Source organism: Muntiacus reevesi, chromosome 3, assembly GCF_963930625.1.
Source record: "Muntiacus reevesi chromosome 3, mMunRee1.1, whole genome shotgun sequence".
Classification (NCBI taxonomy): domain Eukaryota; kingdom Metazoa; phylum Chordata; class Mammalia; order Artiodactyla; family Cervidae; genus Muntiacus; species Muntiacus reevesi.
In genome coordinates this window covers 31,890,038-31,912,823 of record NC_089251.1, presented here as the reverse complement: position 1 = coordinate 31,912,823, position 22,786 = coordinate 31,890,038, and the positions used below count along the sequence as shown (strand labels likewise).

Sequence of the window (22,786 nt, the reverse complement as noted above, 5' to 3'; positions counted from 1 at the left end):
CTGGCAAAGTAATGTCTCTGCTTTTTAATATGCTATCTAGGTTGGTCATCACTTTCCTTCCAAGGAGTAAGTATCTTTTAATTTCATGGCTGCAATCACCATCTGCAATGATTTTGGAGCCCCAAAAAATAAAGTCTGACACTGTCTCCCCATCTATTTCCCATGATGTGATGGGACCAGATGCCACAATCTTAGTAGTTTAGGTCAAATGAGAGTTCCTCTAAGTTTTCATTTTTTTTTCAATTTCTTCTCACTCAAAAACTCAATAATTACTAATCTGTTGGCTTCATTAGCAGAATAACTTGACAAAAAGATAGTCATGCTTCAAATAGGGAAAATCATCACCCCATTAATGGCATGTTTTCCTTCACCCAATTTATGGAATCAAAATTAAGCTTTCAGCACTTAATACCGTAATTTGAAAATTGCATGTAAGAGGACAGTTACATGAACACCAAGGTAAAATGGTTATTTATACTTCTATAAATTTTAAAAATATTTTCAAAGTCCCAGGGTCTTTACAAGTGCTATCTAAAAACACCAAATAAGCCTTTCTGTGGGCAACAAACAGGAACAGAAAACACTTTAAGGCACATGATAGAAGACTGGGGACTTTCTAAGGAGGTTTTGTTTCACAACTGGACTCAACATGAAAACATGAGAATAAAACTTGAGGGACTACTGCTTGTACCATACTTCCGTTTACCAGGTAAACCACCCCCTATAAAGTTTTGTGGGTAAATATTAAGAAGAATAAAGCTTTGGGGAACTTCCCTGATGGTCCAGTGGTTAAGAATTCACCTTCCAATGCAGGGGACACAGGTTTGGTCCCTGGTTGGGGAACTAAGATCCCACAAGCCACATGGTACAGTCATAATAATAATATAAAAAGGAATGAGAAAAAGTTTTCAGCAACCCAAAATGTTAACAACTGATTCCTTCATGGATCAAACCAACATGTAAAATGCTATTAAAAAATAAGATAGTTCCACAGTCTCATAGCACAATCCCTACCCATGATGTGTTAATTACAAAGGGGGAAAATACCTTTAGTGGAGAAACCCGGCAGGTTCCATCTTACCCAAGGGCTCACACTTAGCATCTCCAATGACAGAACAAAATAACATTATGCACTGAGATGTGATGCAATGAGAAAGACACATCACCTAAGCAGCAGTTTTGCCAAAATGTTTAATTTTAATCTAATCATGAGGAAAAAATAAAAATATTTTCACTCAGTCATGTCTGACTATGACCCCATGGACTATAGTCCGCCAGGCTCCTGTCCATGGAATTCTCCAGGCAAGAATTACTGGAGTGGGTTGCCATTTCCTTCTCCAGGGGATCTTCCCAACCCAAGGGTCTCCTGCATTGCAAACGGACTCTTTACCATCTGAGCCACCAAGGAAGCAAACCCAAAATGTGAGACATTTTCTTAATAAAATATTTAGACTCATAGAAAAAGGTCAATGTGAGGATCTACTTTGTTCGAGATTAAAAAAAACAAAGAGACAGGACAACTAAATTCATAATCCTGAATTGGACTCTGGACACCTCCACCACCAACCTCCCCCTACCCAAAGAGGCAAAAACCTTGAGGAAATATGAATAAGAGCAAAGAGTCAGACCTAGCTGGCGACTAAACAACAACAAATATAAAATTTCTTGAGTGTAATTATGATATTGTAGTTATATAAGAGAACATTCTTGTTTTGAGGGGATACATACTAGAGTATTTAGGGATGAAGTGACATGGTATCTAGAGCTTACTTTCAAATTCTCAAATGGTCTAGCAAAAAAAAAAAAAAAAGAAATACAAATGGTATGAGTGCACAAATGCAGCAAAATGTTAATAATCAGAAAATCTGCATGAAGGATATATATGTGAATAGTTACATTACCTTTTCAAATTTTCAAAGTAAAAAGCTGGAAGGGAAAAAGACCTAAGGAAGAAACTGTCCCTTTTCCTCTGGATTATGTTATGACTCAGTATGTCTGGAGCCTAAACTGCTGCAGTAAACTCCACGCCAAGAGAGCTAGCTGGAGGACAAACCGAGTGATGAAAGGAGAACCTGGGTTCCTGGTGAGGTTTGGTTGTGCTGTTGTTCAGTCACTAAGACTTGTCTGACTTTGCAACCTCATGGACTGCATCATGCCAGGCTTCCCTGTCCTTCACTATCCCCTAGAGTTTGCTCAAATTCACGCCCACTGAATCGGTGATGTGAGCTAACCATCTCATCCTCTGCTGCCCCTTCTCCTCCTGCCCTCAATCTTTCCCAGCATCAGAGTCTTTTCCAGTGAGTCAGCTCTTCACATCAGGTGGCTAAAGGATTGGAGTTTCAGCACCAGTCCTTCCAACGAATATTCAGGGTTGATTTCCTTTAGGATTGACTGGTTTGATCTCCTTGCAGTCGAAGGTACTCTTCAAGAGGCTTCTCCAATACCACAGTTCGAAAGCATAAAATTCTTCAGCACTCAGCCTTCTTCAGGGTCCAACTCTTAGATCTGTACAGGACTACTGGAAAAACCACTGCTTTGACTATACAGACCTTTGTCAGCAAAGTGATGTCTCTGATTTTTCACGTTGTCTAGGTTTGTCCTAGCTTTCCTTCCAAGGAGCAGGGTCTTTTAGTATCATGGCTGCAGACACAGTCTGCAGTGATTTTGGAGCCCAAGAAAATAAAACTTGTCACTGCTTCCACTTTTTCCCCATCTATTTGCCATGAAGGGATGGGACCAGATGCCATGATCTTAGTTTTTTGAATGCTGAGTTTTAAAGCAGCCATTTACCTCTCCTCTTTCACCCTCATTAAGAGGTTCTGGTGGTTGAGCATTTAATAAACTAACCCTAGAAGTGACACTTGCTCAAACATTTTGCCCTTGTTTACAGTCAGCTGGGTTTGGGGGGGGGGGTGGCAGGGGAAAGCAAAAAGCTGTCACTTCCTAATACATAAATGTACTGAAAAACAGTATTGCCATCAAAATTACATTGAAGGTGAGGAGCAAAGAATGGACTCCAAAGAAGAGGGACACATCACAGTACTTATCCTTTCTATGTTATACATTCTTACATGTTTAGTGGCTCAAGTCACGTCTGACTCTTTGCGACCCTATGGACTATGGCCTGCCAGGCTCCTCTGTCCATGGAATCTTCCAGGCAAGAACACAAGCAGGTTGCCATTTCCTACTGCAGGCAATGTTCCAGACCCAGGGACTTGGGTTCAACCCCTGGTTTGGGAACTACGACTCCACATGTCACAAGGCAACTAAGCCCAAACCCTGCAACTAGTGAGCCCGTACGCTCCACAAACAAGAGAAGACCCTCAGACACACAGACACTAGACAAAGTCCACAACAAAGACCTTTCACAGTCAGAATTTTTTTTTAAATTTTACAAATAAAGGGGTATGATGTTTGATGTTGCGAAGATCAATGGATACTTAAAATTATCAACAGAAGGGATACATGCAGGAAAAAATTGCAGCTGAGAGAACAAATCAAACTCTCTGTCTATAAAAGTACATCTACTCTGTAAGTGAATGAAAGTCTGAAAGTGTTAAGTTGCTCAGTCGTTATTGAACTCTTCAACTCCACGTGACTGTAATTCTCCAGCAAGAATACTGAAGTGGGCAGCCATTCCCTTCTACAGGAGACTTTCCAGACCCAGAGAACCCGGGTCTCCTGCACTGCGGGCAGATTCTTTACCATCTGAGCCATCAAGGAAGCCCAGTCTGTTTATAACTACCACAAAATTATGTATTCAAAGAAATTATTCTCGAAGAAGAGATTTTAAATGATTTTACTCTTTTAAAAGTCTGTATTTCCAGCTTCTCTGATATAATGTACTGGGAAGAATATGAGCTTGAGTCTGAGGGTCCTGGATTAATAATTCTGGTTTCACCACTTACTAGCTAGCTGTATGACCTTCTTGGCTCAATGACCTAATAGTTCTAATCCTCAATTTTCTGACTAGCAAAATAGGGATATACAAATTTCCTCAGAGGATTATTGTGAGAATGAACTGAAACAACATACAGGCATATCTCGTTTTATTGCATTTCACTTTACTGTGCTTCAAAGACACCGTTCATTTTTACAAATTGAAGAGTTTGTGGAAACCCTGCATCAAGCAAGTCTACTGGCATTTTTCCAACATGCTGTGTGCATGCATGGCCTTAAAAAAAAAAATCATCCACTGAAAACAGATCATGGCAGTTATGAGAAAACTTAACTGACAAAGAGCAAGGAGGATAAGCCAAGCTGTAATAGTACTCCATGGTGCTTTTCAAAATTTACAAAACAACATATGCACAACTGTATTGCATGTATCATGCAATACCAGGCAGACATATTGACACCCCTGCTTTCAGGAAGATGTGTAAAACACATCTTCCTGAAATAAGAAAAAATTAACAAAATTTTTAAATCATTTACTATTGAAGGTAAGTCATCTGTAATGTTTTCCTTAATATTAATGTTTCAAGACCTCCACTTCTTTCTAACCACTCATTTCCATCAACCAATGAATTTCACCTTCTAGCACATGCTAACTGAATTTGAAAACACAGTTCCCTAAAAAATTCTCACTCGACTGAAACAAATTTGAACTCAGTAAATTTGCTAAAATTCAATAGAAGATCAGGAAAAAGGCAAAATGTTTGAAGAAACAGTCCATTCAGCAGAAATAGTCTTATGGAGCTAAAGTTTCCAAGGAAGACTGAATGCCAACGATGAGAATATTACCTGAGACTGAGGAAAGTTCTGAAACGGTAAACTGTGCTTAACTAAATCACTGCTGGAGTTGAAATCATCATTTAATAGGAAGACCACAACTTACAGCAAAGAGTGAGAGCACTCCTCACCAATGACTCAAACAGTGCCTGCTAAAAAGCATAACCTAGAAAAAAGTGAAAGTCAGCTCAAGAAAACATGTGTTGGGGTCTAAGGAAATTTGAAATTACTTGTGTTTTTTTTAAAAAAAAAGTCCTATAATCTGTGGCACCTACATATAGACATCTTAATAAAGAAAATTTTTCAGAAAAGAAATTGAAAAAAATTAGATGTGGAAGTCATGCTATTATAGTATAGAAATTGTTATACTGAATTTATAGTTTATAAATTATAAATACAAATTTATAGTTATATTGAACTTACCAGGTTAACACTGAAATTATTTTTATTCCCTTAAGCACACATTAACCATTAGTCACATATACAAGGAAACAATCCACAAGTTGCTTATACCTGTTATATAATACTTTAATTATAATATCTTACTGTACAGACAAATACAAACTTCTAAACCCTGTCTGAGGGGGGATCGGGATGAGGAATACGTGTAACTCTATGGCTGATTCATGTCAATGTATGACAAAACCCACTGAAATGTTGTGAAGTAATTAGCCTCCAACTAATAAAAATAAATAAATAAATAAACCCTGTCTGACTTATCCAAAAAGCCCACTATTACCAAGGGAGTCATATTAAGAGCATGACTGACTTCCATGCTCTAGTCCATCATTGATGTTAACTATAAGCTAGTTTCATTAAGATGCTCTTTATGATCCTGACATTCACACATCTGTGCAGACCCTTCTTGAATCCATGTAAAACAGAGAAATTATTTCTGTAAGTGTTTCATTCAATATGGGGGGGAAAAAAATCCTTATATTTATCCCCTGAACTAGTTCACTCACATTTTAAAAGATAACCCTTCAACAATCCTAATACTTGAGAGTTAGTGAATAAATCTCAAATTTACCTCATCTAGACTCATAATTTTGTTGGATTATATTCGTCCTCAGGCTTCACTTTTCCATCAATGCATCCCAATTTCTTAAAAGAATTTAATACAAGAAATAATTTCATGATATAATAAATCATTCATCTACTGTATAAAAATTATTTCACGAAAGTTAAACTCTGATTAGGCATACATAAGGCACAAAAGCCCCCCTTTTTTTAATGTCTCCAAAATATATCAAAGTTTCTACCTTGACAAAGACAAGTGAAAATAAAAGAACTTCTTCTCAGGAATTCCCTAGCAGTTCAATGGTGGGTAGAACTTGGCACTTTCACTGCTGAGGCCCAGGTTCAATCCCTGGTCAAGGAACTAAGATCCAGAAGATCCAGCAAGCCATGTGGGTTGCCCAAAAAAAAAAAAAAAAGAACATCTTCTCATTAGTCATAATCATCAATTCACAAATCTGAAACTGTAGGGACTTCCCTGGTTGTCCAATGGCTGAGTTCAGTTCAGTCACTCAATAGTGTCCGACTCTGCGACCCCATGAACTGCAACACGCCAGGCGTCCAATGGCTAAGACTCCTCAATTCCAAGGCAGGGGGCCCATGTTGGATCCTTGGTCAGGGAACTAGATCCCAAATGCTACAACTAAGAGTTCACATGCCACAACTAAAGATCCCAGGTGCTGCAACTAAGACCCGGAGCAGCCAAATAAAGAAATACATAAAATTTTAAAAATCTGTAACTGTACTGTACAGTAATACAATCTTTAATCTTTGTTAGAGTTTTCAGGTTTCCTGCCTAAAATGTCTATCTAGTCTCATTACTGCTGGTTAGATATGTCACCTACAGAACAGTAAAAGTCTGCTGCTGCTTCTGAGTCTAAAACAAAGTTAAAAATCAAAGTCAGCAAGACACCAAGAAAACAAGTACTGTGTGTGGCTTTAATTTAGAGAATTTCTAAGTATACTATATGTTTTGGGTCTGGATTATATTCAGAGTTGATGAAAGATTAGTCTCTAGATACATGTAAGTGTTACTAGCTGACTGTTTAAAATTCTACATCTTAAGAAAAAATTCTTTCTTTCTTGAGGTATAGCAAACATAACTTTGTAAGATAAGACAACAAAACAGAAAAATGAGGTGTCTTAAAGGGCATAAAGCTTCTATTTCCCACAAATATAAAATGTCTTTTAAAAAAAATGTCTTAGAAGAGCAGCAAAGATACTGAGAATCATATTCTAACTTCAGGTGCTGAGAAAGTAGTGTTATAGTGACGCACTTTTCAAAATTCTCCACTGTAGCTGAACCTCCACAAGGACAGGCACCAAGACTGAGTTACTCACCACTGAGTCCATGGTGCCTGACACACTGTAAAACCTCAACAGCAACTGCCGAGGCATGTAATTTAATTTTCTACTTTATTTTTGAAAAGTGACTATGCTCCCCTTGACATACAGATTTTCAATCTATTTTGAATCACACACCACATCATATACAAAATAAACTCTCTAAAGAGACATAAAAGCAAATGCTGTAAAATATTGGCAATTGGTGACTCTAAAGGAAGGATATAAGGGGGTTCATTACAGTAAATATCTTTTCTGTAGGTCTGACATTTTCCAAAAGAATAAAGTTTTTGGAACTCTTACTTAAGCAAAGAGCTGACATTTGAACAATCATTTCGATTTACATTTACCTTTCACAGCACTCTTGGAGAAGGAAATGGCAACCCACTCCAGTATTCTTGCCTGAAAAATCCTATGGACACAGGAGCCTGGCAGGTTACAGTCCATGAGGTCACAAAGAGTCAGACATAACTGAATGACTTCACTTCTTCCATAGCACTCTAGCCCATTTATTATCCTGAGTATATATCCCCACATAAAAATATGCAGAGACACACTACTGGATTTTTAAAAATTCACACATATCCATTAATGTCTAATTTAAGGAAGGCAAAGGCATTTTATTAAGACTAAGAATATATAAAGAGGTAAAATAACTCAATACTCACACTGTGAAGGGACAAATGTTTAACAGTAGGTTTCAAACCAGCTAAAAATCAAGAGGGTGATACCTTATCATTCAAAGCCAAGTGCTACAGTATATAGGACACACTGCAATCCTCTGGCAGATTATGAGTTTGCTGAATCATTTGTTAGTATTTTATAAAACAGTATATACATCAAGAGCAAAAGACTGAAATTGAAGTCTACAGTCATATTCTGTTCAAAAAGCAAAAAATACTCTTTCCCCTCCTCAAGTAAATCAACCAAGATTATACTATATATCTTAAAAATATATATATATTACACATCTAAATTAAAGCTCTTTCCTTTTCTTTTAAATTTATTTAGCTGCACTGGGTCTCAGCTGAAGCATGTGAACTCTCAGTGTGGCACACGGGATCTAGTTCTCTGACCAGGAATTGAACCTGGGCCTCCTGCAGTAGGAGTGCAGAGTCTCAGCCACTGGACCACCAGAGAAGTCCCAAAAGCTCTTTCAGCTGCTGTGAATTGCTGATTCCCTACTACATTTATCTATTTTAAATAACAAAAATACCTGTATTTTGACAACAGACTGGATATTTAGAAAAACAGTGGCAAAGTTATCACTCATCCCTAATTCTACTGGATGTTATCCATTAAAAAGTGGAATTGAAAATCATTTGGAAAAAAAAAAAAGAAAGAAAATCATTTGGAGTCAAAAGTTACTTCAAATTCCAGTTAAACTAGAGGAGAAAGATCTTTCTCATAACTTCTCTCCAAAGTCACACCAAAACATTAAGGGAAAAAAATATAAATAGCTTACCTTGATTTCAATAATAGACATTGTAACTAACCACAACAGATGAAGAAGTTTACGACCTTAGAACCCACTGAAGAAGATACCAATAAGGAGCAAGCCAATTCATGTTTCAATATAGGAGGTATCAGGTACCAGACAGAAAGTGAAAGGGAAAATCACTCAGATGTGTCTGACTATTTCATGGGCTATACCATCCACCGAATTCTCCAGGCCAGAACACTGGAGTGGGTAGCTGTTCCCTTCTCCAGAGGATTTTCCCAACCCAGGGATTGAACCCAGGTATCCCGCATTGCACGCAGATTCTTTACCAGCTGAGCCACCAAGAAAGCCCAACAGAAAGTGAGGGTCTGATTAAAAGTTTATAAAGACAGTCTCCATTTCACATAACCAGATAGTACCACTCCGCTTATAGCACAAGTCTAAAGGTTTATTCTCTAGAAAATCTGAAAGTGACATACTCTGAATTTAAAAACAAGAAGCCCACTAGAGTGTGGAGATGAAACTAAAACCAGGGAGATTAAAAAGCCCCACCCATTCTCACAAAGCTCACAAACATCTTTCAACCACTCCTTTTTTTTTTGGCATTAAAAAAAAAAATGTATTGAAGTATATAGCTGGTTCAATGACCCATTCTCAATTATGAATGTATACCCTGAAATTACCAATCATTAGCAAAAGGCCTATAAAATAAAATATAAAATGAAACAAAAATGGGGGTAGGGGAAAGAGGGTAAGCATGGAAAACTTGAAGGAAAAGAGTCAAGAAATAAAATGTCAAATAAGCTATCTTTCAAAAAAGTTACTGTATTTATAAAACAAAAACAGAATACTTAAAAAACAAATTTTAAGGAATAAACAACAAGAAGCACTAGAAATTTAAATACATTACAGCTGAAATAAAGTCTTCAGTAGAGAAGTTAAAAGATAAAGTCAAAAAGGTCTCCCAGAAAAAAAAAAAAAAGGTCTCCCAGGAAGAATGAATTAGCAAAGTTGAAAACAGAAAATTATATGATCAATTAGGAAGTCCAACATCCAACTAAAAACAGAAAATAAAAAGAAGAAAATCACAGGAGGGGAAAAAGCAAGAAAACTTGAAGTTAAGGGCCTGGAAAGACCCACCAAATATTAAGAAGGATGGATTTATCTGGAAAAAACAAAAGACCCACCCATTGAGGTTCGTACTCTGTTACCAAGAATTCAAAACACTGAAAAACCTAAAATTCTGCAGAGATAAACCAGGCCAGAAATAATGCATAAAAAATCACAATGGTATTGGACTTGCCAGCAACATCAGAAAGGAACCAAAAGACAGATTTTCAATATGCTAATGAAAAATTATTTTCAAACCAGAATCTAGGCCCTGTCAAACTTTTAATTGAGTCAAAGAATTCAGACATTGTCAAACATGGGTGGTTGTCAAAGGAGGCTTTACAAACAGCTAAGAGAAGAGAAGCGAAAGTCAAGGGAGAAAGGTAAAGATATATCAAGTTGAATGCAGAGTTCCAGACAATAACAAGGAGAGATAAGAAAGCCATCTTAAGAGAACAAGGCAAAGAGAAAAACAATAGAATGCAAAAACTAGCGATCTCTTCAAGAAAAGTAGAAATACCAAAGGAACACTTCATGCAAGGATGGGCATGATAAAGAACAGAAACAGTAAGGACCTAACAGAGGCAGAAGAGATTAAGAAAAGGTGGGAAGAATACACAGAAGAACTACACAAAAAAGGTCTTAAGTGACCTGGATAACCACGATGATGTGGTCACTTGCCTAGAGTCAGACATTATGGAGTGTGAAGTCAAGTGGGCCTTAGGAAGCATTACTACAAACAAAGCTAGTGAAGGTGATGGAATTCCAGGTGAGCTATTCCAAATCCTAAAACATAATGCTGTGAAAGTGCTGCGCTCAATATGTCTGAAAATTTGGAAAATTCAGCAATGGCCACCGGACTAAAAAAGGCCAGTTTTCATCCCAATCTCAAAGAAGGACAATGTTCAATCTAATCTAACAAAGAATGTTCAATCTACCATACAACTGCAGTCATTTCACACACTAGCAAGGTAATGCTCAAAATCCTTCAAGCTAGACTTCAGCAGTACATGAACCTCTGAGAACTTTCAGATGTACAAACTGGGATTAGAAAAGGCAGAAGTATCCGAGATCAAATTGTCAACATTCACTGGATCATACAGAAAGCAAGGGAATTCCAGAAAAACATCTATTTCTGCTCCATCGACTTTATTAAAGCTGTTGATTTTGTGGATAATAACAAACAGTGGAAAATTCTTCAAGAGACAGGAATACCAGACCATCTTACCTGTCTCCTGAGAAACCCGTATACAGGTCAAGAAGCAACAGTTAGAACCAGACATGGAACAGACTGGTTCAAAATCGGGAAAGGAGTATGTCAAGGCTGTATACTGCCACCCTGCTTATTTAACTTATGTGCAGAGTACATCATGCCAAATGCCAGGCTGGATGAATCACAAGCTAGAATCAATATTGCTGGAAAAAATATCAACAATCTCAAATATGTAGATGATACCACTATAATGGCAGAAAGTGAAGAGGAACTAAACAGCCTCTTGATGAAGGTGAAAGAGGAGAGTTAAAAAGCCGGCTTTAAAACTCAACATTCAAAAAACCAAGATCATGGCATCCGGTCTCATCACTTCATGGCAAGCAGAAAGGAAAAAAGTGAACAGAGACCGATTTTATTTTCCTGGGCTCCAAAATCACTGTGGACAGTAACTGCAGCCATGATTATCAAAAGACCCTTGCTCCTTAGAAGGAAAGCTATGCAAACCTAGACATCATATTAAAAAAGCAGAGACATCACTTTGCTTACAAAGGTCTGTATAGTCAAAGCTATGGTTCTTCCAGTAGTCATGTACAGATATGAAGAGTTGGACCATGAATAAGGCTGAGTGCCGAAGAATTGATGCTTTCAAATTGCGGTGCTGGAGAAGACTGTTGAGAGTCCCTTGGACTGCAAGAAAATCAAGCCAGTCAATTCTAAAGAAAATCAACCCTGAACATTCATTGGAAGAATTTATGCTGAAGCTTCAATCCTTTGGCCACCTCATGTGAAGAGCCAACTCATAGGAAAAGACCCTAATGCTGGAAAGATTGAGGGCAGCAGGCAAAGAGGGCGGCACAGAGTGAGATGGTTGGACAGGATCATTGATCCAATGGACATGAGTTTGAGCAAGCTCCTGGCACGCTGCAGTCCATGGGGTTGCAAAGAATCAGACACGACTTAGCAACTAAACAGGGACTTCCCTGGTGGCTCAGAACGGTAAAGTGTCTGCCTACAATGCAGGAGACCCGGGTTCAATCCCTGGGTCGGGAAGATCTCCTGGAGAAGGAAATGGCAACCTACTCCAGTATTCTTGCCTGGAAAATCCCATGGACGGAGGAGCCTGCTAGGCTACAGTCCATGGGGTCGCAACGAGTCAGACACGACTGAGCGACGTCACCCACTCACTAGCGACTAAACAACAAATACGGGAATTCTCAAGACTTCCCTTGTGGTACATTGGTTAAGAATCTGCATTGCAATGCAAGAGACACAGGTTCGATCCCTAGTCAGGGAAGTAAGATCCCATATGCTGTGGAGCAACTAGGACTGAGTGCCACAACTACTGTGCCCCCAAGCCACAACTGGAGAGTCCATGCACCACAAAGAAAGATCCTGCATGACAAAACAAAGATCTCTTGTGTTGTTGTTAGGACCCAATAAAGTTAAGTAAATACAAACAAACATGGGAAGTCTCAAAAAATTTCCTTTGCCATATACCCTTTTTGTAAGAAGCTACTATGACCCAAAGCAGTAAAACAGCAGTCTCTCACATGAGAGAGGCCAAGGGAACTGAAGCAGGAAGGAGAAAGACATAGAAGAAAGAGGGGTATCCAGGAAAAAAACATGTATCAATAATCTCTAATGGTCTGTGCAGAAATTCATTCTGAGAGGTTGTTGGAAGATGTAGGAAGACTTGATAATGGGTACAGGAAATTAATCAAATAAAGAGAGTTTTAACGTCAGAGAAAAGGAAACAGAGTTGTAACAGACTATTTGGCTTTAAAGGTAATATTCCCATGGGCATATTAATGTAACCACAGGGTAACAATTTAACAAAAAAATTGGGATAAAGAGTGGGATAAGATTATAAAAGATTAAATGTTTCATTTAATATTAAATTAGTAATTCAAAAGATGTCAATATAGCATATCTTTTGAAAAATAGCAATATTTAACAGAAGAGCTAGATGATACTTCTAAAGAACAGAACTAGAGAGGGGATGAGACAGGAGACTGCTTAATTTTGTTACTATAAATCTTTTGGCAGTTTATTTAACTTCAAATATGTGTACATATCACTGATAAAAATTAATTTTAAAAACCTTTCAGAAAGCAAAGAATAAATTATTGCAGATAAGAGTCAATCACTAAATCAACTTTCAATCCCATAGCTTCATACAGGGTACCTCCCAAGCCTTCAGAACATCTGCATCAACTGACTGATTACACAAGACTTAAAAAAAAAAGCCTGCACATTCAATAATGGTACTGGAGCAACTAGATACCATTATAAGCAAGATAAAAGAACCTCAACCTAAACTTCATACCATAATACAAAAAGTAACTCAAAATATATCACAGGCTCACATGTAAAAACATAAAACTTTTACCAAACAAAAATGGAAAAAGATCTTCAGTGTCTATAACTAGACAGAGTTCTTAGACACCAAAACATGACCTATGAAAAGAAAAATTAATAAATTCAACCTCATCTAAATTTAAAATTTTTACTGTGTGAAAGCCCATGTGCGAACTTCCCTGGTGGTCCAGTGGATCTGCCTTCCAATACAGGGGACATGGGTTTGATCCATGGTCAGGGAGCTAAGACCCCATGTGTCTCAGGGCATTTAACCCCATGTGCCACAACTACTAACCATGTATTAGTAGTTGAGAAGTAGGGAGAAGCCCATATGCCACAACTAACACCTGATGCAGCAAAATAAGTGAATAAATATAATCCACTACCCCCCACCCCCGCCAAAAAAAAAAGGCCATAGGAAGAAGGAAAAAAACAAACTATGGAGACTGGAAGAAAATATCTGCAAACCACATGTTCAACAATGGGCTAGTACTTAAAATGTTTAAGAACTTTCAAAACAGGAAAAAACAAACAAACAAAAAAAGGAACCAATCCAATCAAGAGAATGGGCAACTGACATGATCAGATATCTCAGCAAAGAATATACAGACAGATGAGAACACATAAATAGTTTTCAACACCTCTGGCCATCAGGGAAATGCAAATTAAAACCACAATGAGATTACTACTACACACTTACCAGAATAGCTAAAATACAAAAGAGTACTACCACCAAATACTTTTGAAGATATAGAGAAACTAGATCACAAACTACCCTGAGACTATAAAAGAGTATAGTCACTCTAGAAAGAGTTTGATATTCTTATGAAACTAAACAAGCAATTACCATACTGACCCAGTAACTGCACACTTGGGCAAATTATCCCTGAGAAATGAACATTTATAATCATACAAAAACATCTACACAAAAATTTGTATCAGTTTTAGTTACAACAGGCAAAAACCAGAATCAACTCAGGTTGTTTCTCAATGGGTGAGTGGTTAAACAAACTGTAGGGAATGCATACCATGAAATACTACTCAATAATAAAAGGAACTACTTGGGGCACACAACTTGAATGAATCACCAAGGAATTAAGCCAACTGAATAAAAGTAAATCCCAAAAAGTTACAACCTATTGATACCATTTATATCTGTGAATGACAAAATTTTATAAATGGAGAACAAATTATTTTGGGAGGGGGCGGACCAGGTATAGTTAAAAAAAAAACACACAAAGGATCCTTGTCCCTTGGAACTGTTCAGTATCTTGACTGTGGTGGTGGCAAATGAACCTAAAAAAGTCACAAAACTGCAGAGAATTTAATATACACACACAAATGAGTACAAGTAAAACTAGAGAAATCTGAATAAGACTGGTGTGCTATGCCAGACAATATCCTGGTTGTGATACTATAGTTTCACAAAATGCTACCATTAGGAGAAACTGGGCAAAGTGCACAAGGGATCCTTCTGTATTATTTTTCACAACTGCATGTGAATCTACAATTGCCTTAATAAAAACATCAATTTAAAAAAGCCTGCATAAGCATTGCCATTGATATGAAAGAAACAAATCAACACTGCTCTCTGTTCTGATTTTGATACGTTGTACTTTTTGGGTCTCCAGAATAAGGGTTTTTTTCCATTTTCTAATGTTTTACAACCTGGGATGCTCTGTTTCTGGGTCATGCTGGAAACTTAGTGTTCCATCACCAGTTGCTGTTTTCCTCAAAAATATGATTTTTCATCTCTGGAAAGAAGGATAAATATCAAGCAATCACTTTGGCTAAAGTATATGGTACTATCTTCAAACAAAAATTTCTCATTTGAAATTCCCCTTCAGATGAGTTTTCTTCACCAAAATTTTATTCTAGTTATCATTTTAAATTCCTCTTCTTATAATCCAAATTGAAGAATTTATCCCACTAACCTCTAATATTCACCTCTTTGAAGGCAGCAAAACCTCTATAAGACTTTTAAAGTCTTAGGGTTCACACAATGTTCTCAACACTCTCTATAGCTTTTACACTCTTCCTTTATGACTGAACCATCTCCAAAAGCAGTGTTCCCATGAAGATTCTCTTAGATACACACAAACTTATATTTTTTGCCAAGTAACGGTCTCTTATTTGTAAATCAACACTCAGAAAGCCCCTATTTCTTTGTTAAACTGCTACCACAGAACTAACCAGGCAATTCGCTGCTGCTAATTGAAACAGACTGCCAGTATTTCTATCATTTTTTCCTTTTTACAAACCAAACAGGAACATCAATCAGTACTTCCTTTGCCAATTCATGTCTACTATTATACACCATAATGCAAAGAGCCAACTCACTGGAAAAAATCCTAATATCTTTTGAATATCTTTTGGAAAGATGGAGGGCAAGAAGAGAAGGGGGTGAAAGAGGATGAGATGGTTGGATGGCATCACCAACTCAAAGGACACGAGTGTGAGCAAACTCTAGGAGACAGTGAAGGACACGTTAGCCTAACGGGCTGCAGTCCATGGGGTCGTACAGAGTCGGACAAACTCAGTAACTGAAAAGCAACAGCACTATTAGCTCAGGTCTGCCATGCTCTGCTTTGTTTGCAAAGGACAAGTACCCTGAACAGACCCCTTGATACACGGTGCTGGGACCTGTTCCTTTCCCACTTCTGTCAAAACTACTGCAACTCCACTTTTCAAATACAAATTGATGAGTAGGAGAATGACCTTATCCTTAATTTTTTCAAACAAAACAACAAAATTCTCAGGATGAGAAACACAGTGACAAACAGGATTCTATCTGGATTTAGTCAAAACTCTTTCCACTCATTAGTCATATAATCTTTCTGCTTCTCTGGTGGCTCAGATGGTAAAGAATCTGCCTGCAATGCAGGAGACTGGGGTTGGATCCCTGAGTTGGGAAGATCCCCTCGAAAAGGGAAAGGCTACCCACTCCAGTATCCTTTTCTGGAGAATTCCATGGACAGAGGAGCCCGGTGGCCTACAGTCCATGGGGTCGCAAAGAATCGGACACAACTGGGTGACTGACACTTTCACTTTCTCACCTCATCAGTCTGAGTTTTCTGACTCTTAAAATTCACTGCAGAGTCCTTTCCTATATTAATACTCTAAGGAGTTCTATGGGGAGACACAAAACAAAAAGACAAACCTGCTTTTAGTATCTGAAATTACAGCCAGTGATACTGAGCATAGGAAAGTACCTTAAAGGATCCTCTTGACTCAATGACCCCCCAGTTAACAGTAGCTTTCACAAGAAACAGTGAAGGGGCTGTCTGAGATTAAATGCTCTCTTAGAGAGCTGTATCAACTGTCGAAGGGTGTTTTGGGGTTTGTTTGGTTTTTTTTTTTTTTGGTAGCAAAATATACTGAACATAAAATTGACATTTAACTACTTTTTAAATTGCAGTTTAAAAGACAAAGAAAAAAAAAACCACATAAAATAAAAACTTACCAACCTAACTAGTTTTAAGTGTATGGTGCAATAGTGTTAAGTGTATCCTCAATGACGTGCAACAGAATTCCAAAGCTACTTCATCTCACAAAACTAAAACTATATCCATTAAACAACTCCCCATTTCCCCCTCCTCCCAGTCCCTGGGAGACTATCAACCTACCTTCTACAATTCTACTTTGTTTCTAGGAATTTGACAACTTTAAATATCTCATGTACTTGGAATCATGCAGTGTTTGTCTTTTTGTACATATTAACCATTTCTAAGTATACAATTCAGTGGCATTAAATATATTCACATTGCTGTACAAATATCACCACTATTCATCTCCACAATTTTTTCATCCTTGTAAACTGAAACTCTGTACCCTTTAAGCAGTAATTCCCCATTAACTGGAATTTTGTACCCATTAGGAAATAACTTCCCATTATCCAGTCCCTGGCAACCACTATTATACTTTCTCTATGAATTGACCTATTCCAGATACCTGTAATACTTGTCATTTTGTTCTGGCTTGTTTCACTTAGCAGTGTTTTCAACGTTTATCCATGTTGTAAAATCTATCAGCAGTTCATTCCTTTTTAAGGCTGAATAATACTCCATTGTATGTTATGCTACATTTTGTGTATCAATTTATTTTTCTATGGATATTTGAGTTGCTTCTATCCTTTGGCTATTGTGAATAATGCTGCTAAACAGACAATAACAAGTGTTGGAGGATGTGGAGAAATGGAATCCTGGTGCTGTGCTAGTGGGAATGTAAAAACAGTGCAGCCACTGTTGGAAACAATATGGTGGTTTCTCAAAAAATTTATTACCATAGGATTCACTTCTAGGTATATACCCAAACGAACTGAAAGCAGGAATAGTTAACTGCATGACAAAAGTTCATTTCTTATGTCAGTCATCCTAATGGATGTGAAGTAACATCACATAATGGTTTTGATTTGCATTTCCCTTATTATTAAAAGATGCTGAACATCTTCTCATGTGTTCACTGGCCATTTGTGTACTTTTCTTGGGAAAATGTCTGGATAGTTTAAATCAATCCTAAAAATAGATCTTGAAATGAAAGACATTTCTTATGTACTCTGGCATTTCTGCAGCATGAGCCACTATCTGGGTGTCACAGCAAAGTCCAGACACATTTAAATGAAAAAGGTATTGCTCGATTTTCTAAAAAGCAGTCTCTCCATATAAAATGGGCTCAATTCAATAAACCAATCTTTAAATTCATGTTAGTGGAACCTACTCTTCCAACACTTGGTAAAAATATGCAGAAAGACCAAAAAAGGGACACATCCATTGCCTCTCCCAGAGGCAAGAGCCTTTACCAATTTAGTTTTTTACCTAGAACCCAGAGGTAATGCTTTCGTGACCTTGGGCAAATCAACCAATGAAATATGCTCATCCAAAAATCAGCAACTCTCTCTACCTCGTATATTTAATGCTTAGAAACTAGGTAAAGAAGAAATACTAAAATGAAACCAGCTAATTCTAGAGGATCCTGGTTACACTGTACTTACCACCTGCCTGCCTGCCTTCATTATTTATCAAGTACCCATTAAATTTAGGGACTCTTCTAGGTACTTAACATCTATCAGCAAAAAACAAAAAAATGACAAAGTCTTCTACCCTTGTGCAGCTTATATTCTAATGCCCTTGAATTTGCTTTGAGATTGGTGAGTGTGGAACATACCATCATCATTTGTTTTTAAAACTCTGTCTGCAATAAATCTGACCATAAATATCACACACAATTTCTGATACAGATGTGTGGAAAAGTACATAGAAAAATTTAAATAGCCTTTGTGAGCTTTGTAGATAAGCACCATAAGCCTATAAAAATTATTTCTTCCAAGAATCAATAACCAATAAGTAACTAAATTGACTATGTCTAAAATAATAAAGGCTACATTTTCCTCACAGTTTGGCCCTTCTGAACCCCTGCAAAGTAACCACTTCCTTTCAAACCTCGAGACGTTTTAACAATCAAATGTCAACTCAAATTTCAGTATCATTCATAGAGAATCTCTATATTTTTTAAAAAGCAAAGCAAAACAAACAAAAATCTTAGCCAACTGACAAAGTTTAAAATGCCCTAAAAGTAGTACATATTTCAAGTATCTCTAACCATCTGCACATTTGCCAACTGGCCAGTTTATACTGTTTAGACATGCACTGTCCAAAAGTGCCTAATCTGAGATGAACTGTAAAAATAACATACACACTGGAGAAAAATATAAAATGTCCAACTAATTTTAAGTTTTGATTATATAATAAAATGAGAAGACCGGATAAAAGGAGCTAAGAGACAGTATTAAATACTTCTTTTCCTTTTTAAATGTGGCTACTAAAAAATATTATGTGACTTACATTATGTTTCTTTTGGATAGCACTGATCTAAGACACCAGGAGACTTCTAAACATGCATACAGAGCTAATACATGCCACATGCTGGAGCTGCACTCAGAATTTTACATCCATATATTCTGTTCAACATGTCTTAGGTATCAAAATATCACACACATCAAATATTTTCATATCAAAATATGAACATGCCAGAGTGTAAAGTGAACTGTTTGGCAGAGCACTAACCAATATTTGCATAACCACTGCATACAGGGGATTCAATTCACAAAGTAACTTGTTCTGCCCCACTATAGCACATGGAGCATGTGTTCCATATATAACTGATACGCATGCACTGTGCTCCTACAGTGTGCCTGGCACCATACCAGGCACTTTGCTCTCATAAAATTCTCACAACCACCTTCTGTGATGGGTACTATTATTAATAGTATTTAAAGAAACTGAAGTAGGAGAAAAGGTTAATTAACTTGTCAAAGTTCCATAACCAGTAACCTGTGGAACTAGGATTCCAACCCAGCAGGTGAGATCCAAAATCACCACACATTTTCACCAGTAAAAACGCTACATAAGGGAATTCCCTGGAGCTCTGTGCTTTCACTGCTGAGGGCAAGGGTTCAAACACTGGTCTGGGAACTAAGGTCCCACAAGACTACACAAGAAGATCGTGTCATCATCTTACAGGACTGAGTTTTAGCTGTGAGTACAATAAACAACACTGCACCCATTACAAAAGGCCAAGAGTAGATGGGAGTTAATGTTTTGCTTCCTACTTTCCAGTCTACCTTTCTCAACCACAGGTTAAAGCTGACCAACATGGACTAAATCTCTGATCTTACTACAGGTTTATTCTATGCTCCCTTTTCCAGCAAGGCCCCATCCCACCCCTCTAGTTCAATTTCTACTTGTCTTTCAGACTTCATTTTAGACATCATCTCCATGCAAGCCTAATCTAGACTAATCACCCCTCCTCCCTATGCTTACCCCCACTGTAGCACTGTCCACTCTATTGTGCTTCCTCTCTAGACTGCTCCTTAAGACGTCTACCGTGTTCACCACTTATCTATCACTAAAACAGTGCCTAGCGTTAGATGCTCAATAAATATTTGCTGAAGGATCTAACCACCTGATCCACCCAGCTACAGCTAAAAGTGGAATATTAAAAGTAAAGTTAGTGGTAGGAAGTGCTAACCCACAGGCAGAGAACAAGTTCTAAGTCTCATGAAATTTACAATAGGTCTAGAGAGCAGTATGACATTCAGGAGACAAAAATTACAAAGATGCCCTCCCCAAAAAACAAGTAAAATCAAAATCTAGTTAAAACGATCTAATGTCAAATTTCAGTATAATCTGTTTTATGAGAATGAATTAAGTAGCTGACACTTATCACAAGAAATCCAAATCAATGATTCCAAATCTGTAAAATGGGATCAGCTTAATTTTGACACTTCCCAGAGTTCAAAGAAAACTATGCCTGCTTTTAAAATCATTTCAATATAAAATTAATTACACTTAAAATGGGTTTTATTGCACTTGCCCCAATGCTGTGTACTGGTCCCCAAGTGACAGAGCCAACCTCGTGTTAAGATATTTATCGTGTGAGGGAAAAAAAAGGATCTCACATCCAGCCCAATTTAACACAATTCGTGTAAATGCCACTTTTCTCAGTAGAGTTGAAAGGGACTTTCCTAGAGCCTTCCCTTTTCTTTTCCTAAACAAGAAACCGATTTAAAAGGTCAATCTTTAGTTCTTACTTTCATACTAAATAATTCTGAAACATGAGGTGAAAAGTACACTAGAAGTCCCAAGGCTATGACTTGCAAGACACTTCCCTATAAGATGCTAGTGTAAAATAGAAGGGAGAACTTCATTCTTTCAGGTTCGAGGACAGAAACTGACCATCTCCATTAGATTATTGCTTCTGCTGATGTCTCGAAAAGTACTGTGTGCAAACATGTCAGAGAGTCCCACCCCAAGCACTAAGAGCCTCCGATTGTTTGACACATCAATGGATTAGTCAACGCGGGGCAACTCACTTTTCCCTTCTAATTTGCTTTAATTATTCCTTACACAAACCCTCAAGTTTACTCTAAGTTAAGACCATATGGAATCTCTTTGCCCTGAAGTATAAATTCAGGCCTTTACCAAATGACTCGTACTGCTTCAACCCCAACCATGAAAATAATCCCTTACAAGTATCGTGCATCTAGTAACGCCACACAAACATGGAAAAAGCCAACCCTGACGCTTAAAGAAATAGGATTCTGGAACGGTGTTAATGCTGCATATTTTGTAACAGCAGGCACCGAGCAGAGTGGGACACTTGAGAGCAAAAGACCGGATGGAAAGCATGGGAAGACCCCGCCCCAGAAAGCTCAATGCCGATTCAAACAGTAACTTGGGTCTGTCGCTTGGAATCGGGATCACTGAAACAAAGGCGTATATTACGGGAAGCAAGATGTCTGGAGTAAAAGGAAAGGTTTGCAGCTGCAGAGATCGCACACCATCCTCCCACAGGTCTTACCTATGGTGGAAATAAAGGTGGTGTTGAAGGCATCATCCGAAAAACGAAAAAGGACGCAGGTCTTCCCCACTCCCGAGTCCCCGATCAGGAGCAGCTTGAAAAGCAGGTCGTACGTCTTCTTCGCCATTGGGAGGAGCGGCTCAGGCTCTCGCCGCCGGCGGCCCCAAGGGATCGGTCCCTCTCACTACGGCCAACTCCTCCTCGCCCGGGCGTTCTCAGGCCGGAGGACCAGGGGGAAGCGTGGGAAAAAGGACAGCTCGAGAGGGCGCGGGTGACCTAGGAACTGCCTCGTCGAGGAAGCCCAGACGGTGGCGGCGTCCGGTGCCTCCGAGGGCGGCGACCGCTGCTCCGCAGCCTCTCCCAGCCGCTCCGCCCGGTTCCGGGGAGTCGGTCGGGACAAAATGGCCTCCCCTCCCCCCTCAGGGTTGCTCGGCCGGGACGCTCCGACGGGCGAGCGAGCAGGCTCGGCCGTCGAGGGAGCGCGGTGGGCGTGAGGACAGTCTCTCTCTCCCGAGCAGCAGCTCAGCGCTAGGACGCGGCGAAGTCAGCGAAGGAGGACTCGGAGCTGACGAGCTCAGCTACATAGCCACAGGAAACCGAGCCTCCCCGGCCAGAGCCACCTTTCCCCCGTGCCCTCTCACGCCGGCGTGCGCGCTGCCTGAGACGCACGCAAGGACGTACGCTCGCCCTCCCCTCGCGCCCTCGCCCTGCGGTCCGCCCCTGCGCACGCGCGCCAGGGGGAGTGCGGGCCCGCGGGGGGCGGAGAGTGGAGCTCGCTCTGGGTCTCCCAGCCTCAGTCTAAGGCCAGGCGGAGATGAGAGAGGGGTGGGGCGAGAAAGGGCGAGGCCGCGGGCGCGCTCCCTGCGGCCGCCTGATAGGGTGCGGCGGCCTGACGAGCACGCCCCGCGGGGAGGTGCTGCTCAGTCACTGCGCAGGCGCGGCATGCCGGCGTTACCCCGCCGCGCCCCCCCACCTTGACATCCCGGGTTTTCCTCTTCCGGTTGCTCTCCGACTTCGCTGAGGGTGTTTCGGGTCCCGTTTGACAAGCGTATCGAGCTGAGGGTCTTGGCGCAGCCACGGCCTTGGGTGGCCGTGTGTTTCCTGTGCAGCTGTAGCTCGTAAATGCGAGGAAAACTAGTGCCCTGGGTCATTTAATAGCCTCTTCGCTAAAATGAGGTTCATCCTGGAGTGTCCTCCCCCTAGTTAGGGGAAAC

At 39.3% G+C, this 22,786-nt stretch overlaps 1 protein-coding gene and 1 non-coding gene across 2 annotated transcripts in view; both read right to left on the bottom strand.

Annotated features, from left to right (window-relative positions):
• RAB10 (RAB10, member RAS oncogene family) overlaps positions 1 to 22,231 on the bottom strand; it is a 63,105-nt gene extending 40,874 nt beyond the window's left edge. Inside the window, exon 1 of the mRNA XM_065928706.1 lies at positions 21,573 to 22,231. Within this exon, the coding sequence (XP_065784778.1) occupies positions 21,573 to 21,699 (127 nt within the window). The 5' untranslated portion in view covers positions 21,700 to 22,231. The remainder of the gene's footprint in view (positions 1 to 21,572) is intronic.
• TRNAR-CCU (transfer RNA arginine (anticodon CCU)) lies at positions 8,160 to 8,232 on the bottom strand. Its single transcript has one exon. It is a non-coding gene; the product is annotated as a tRNA-Arg (tRNA).
• Positions 22,232 to 22,786: the final 555 nt, after the last annotated feature.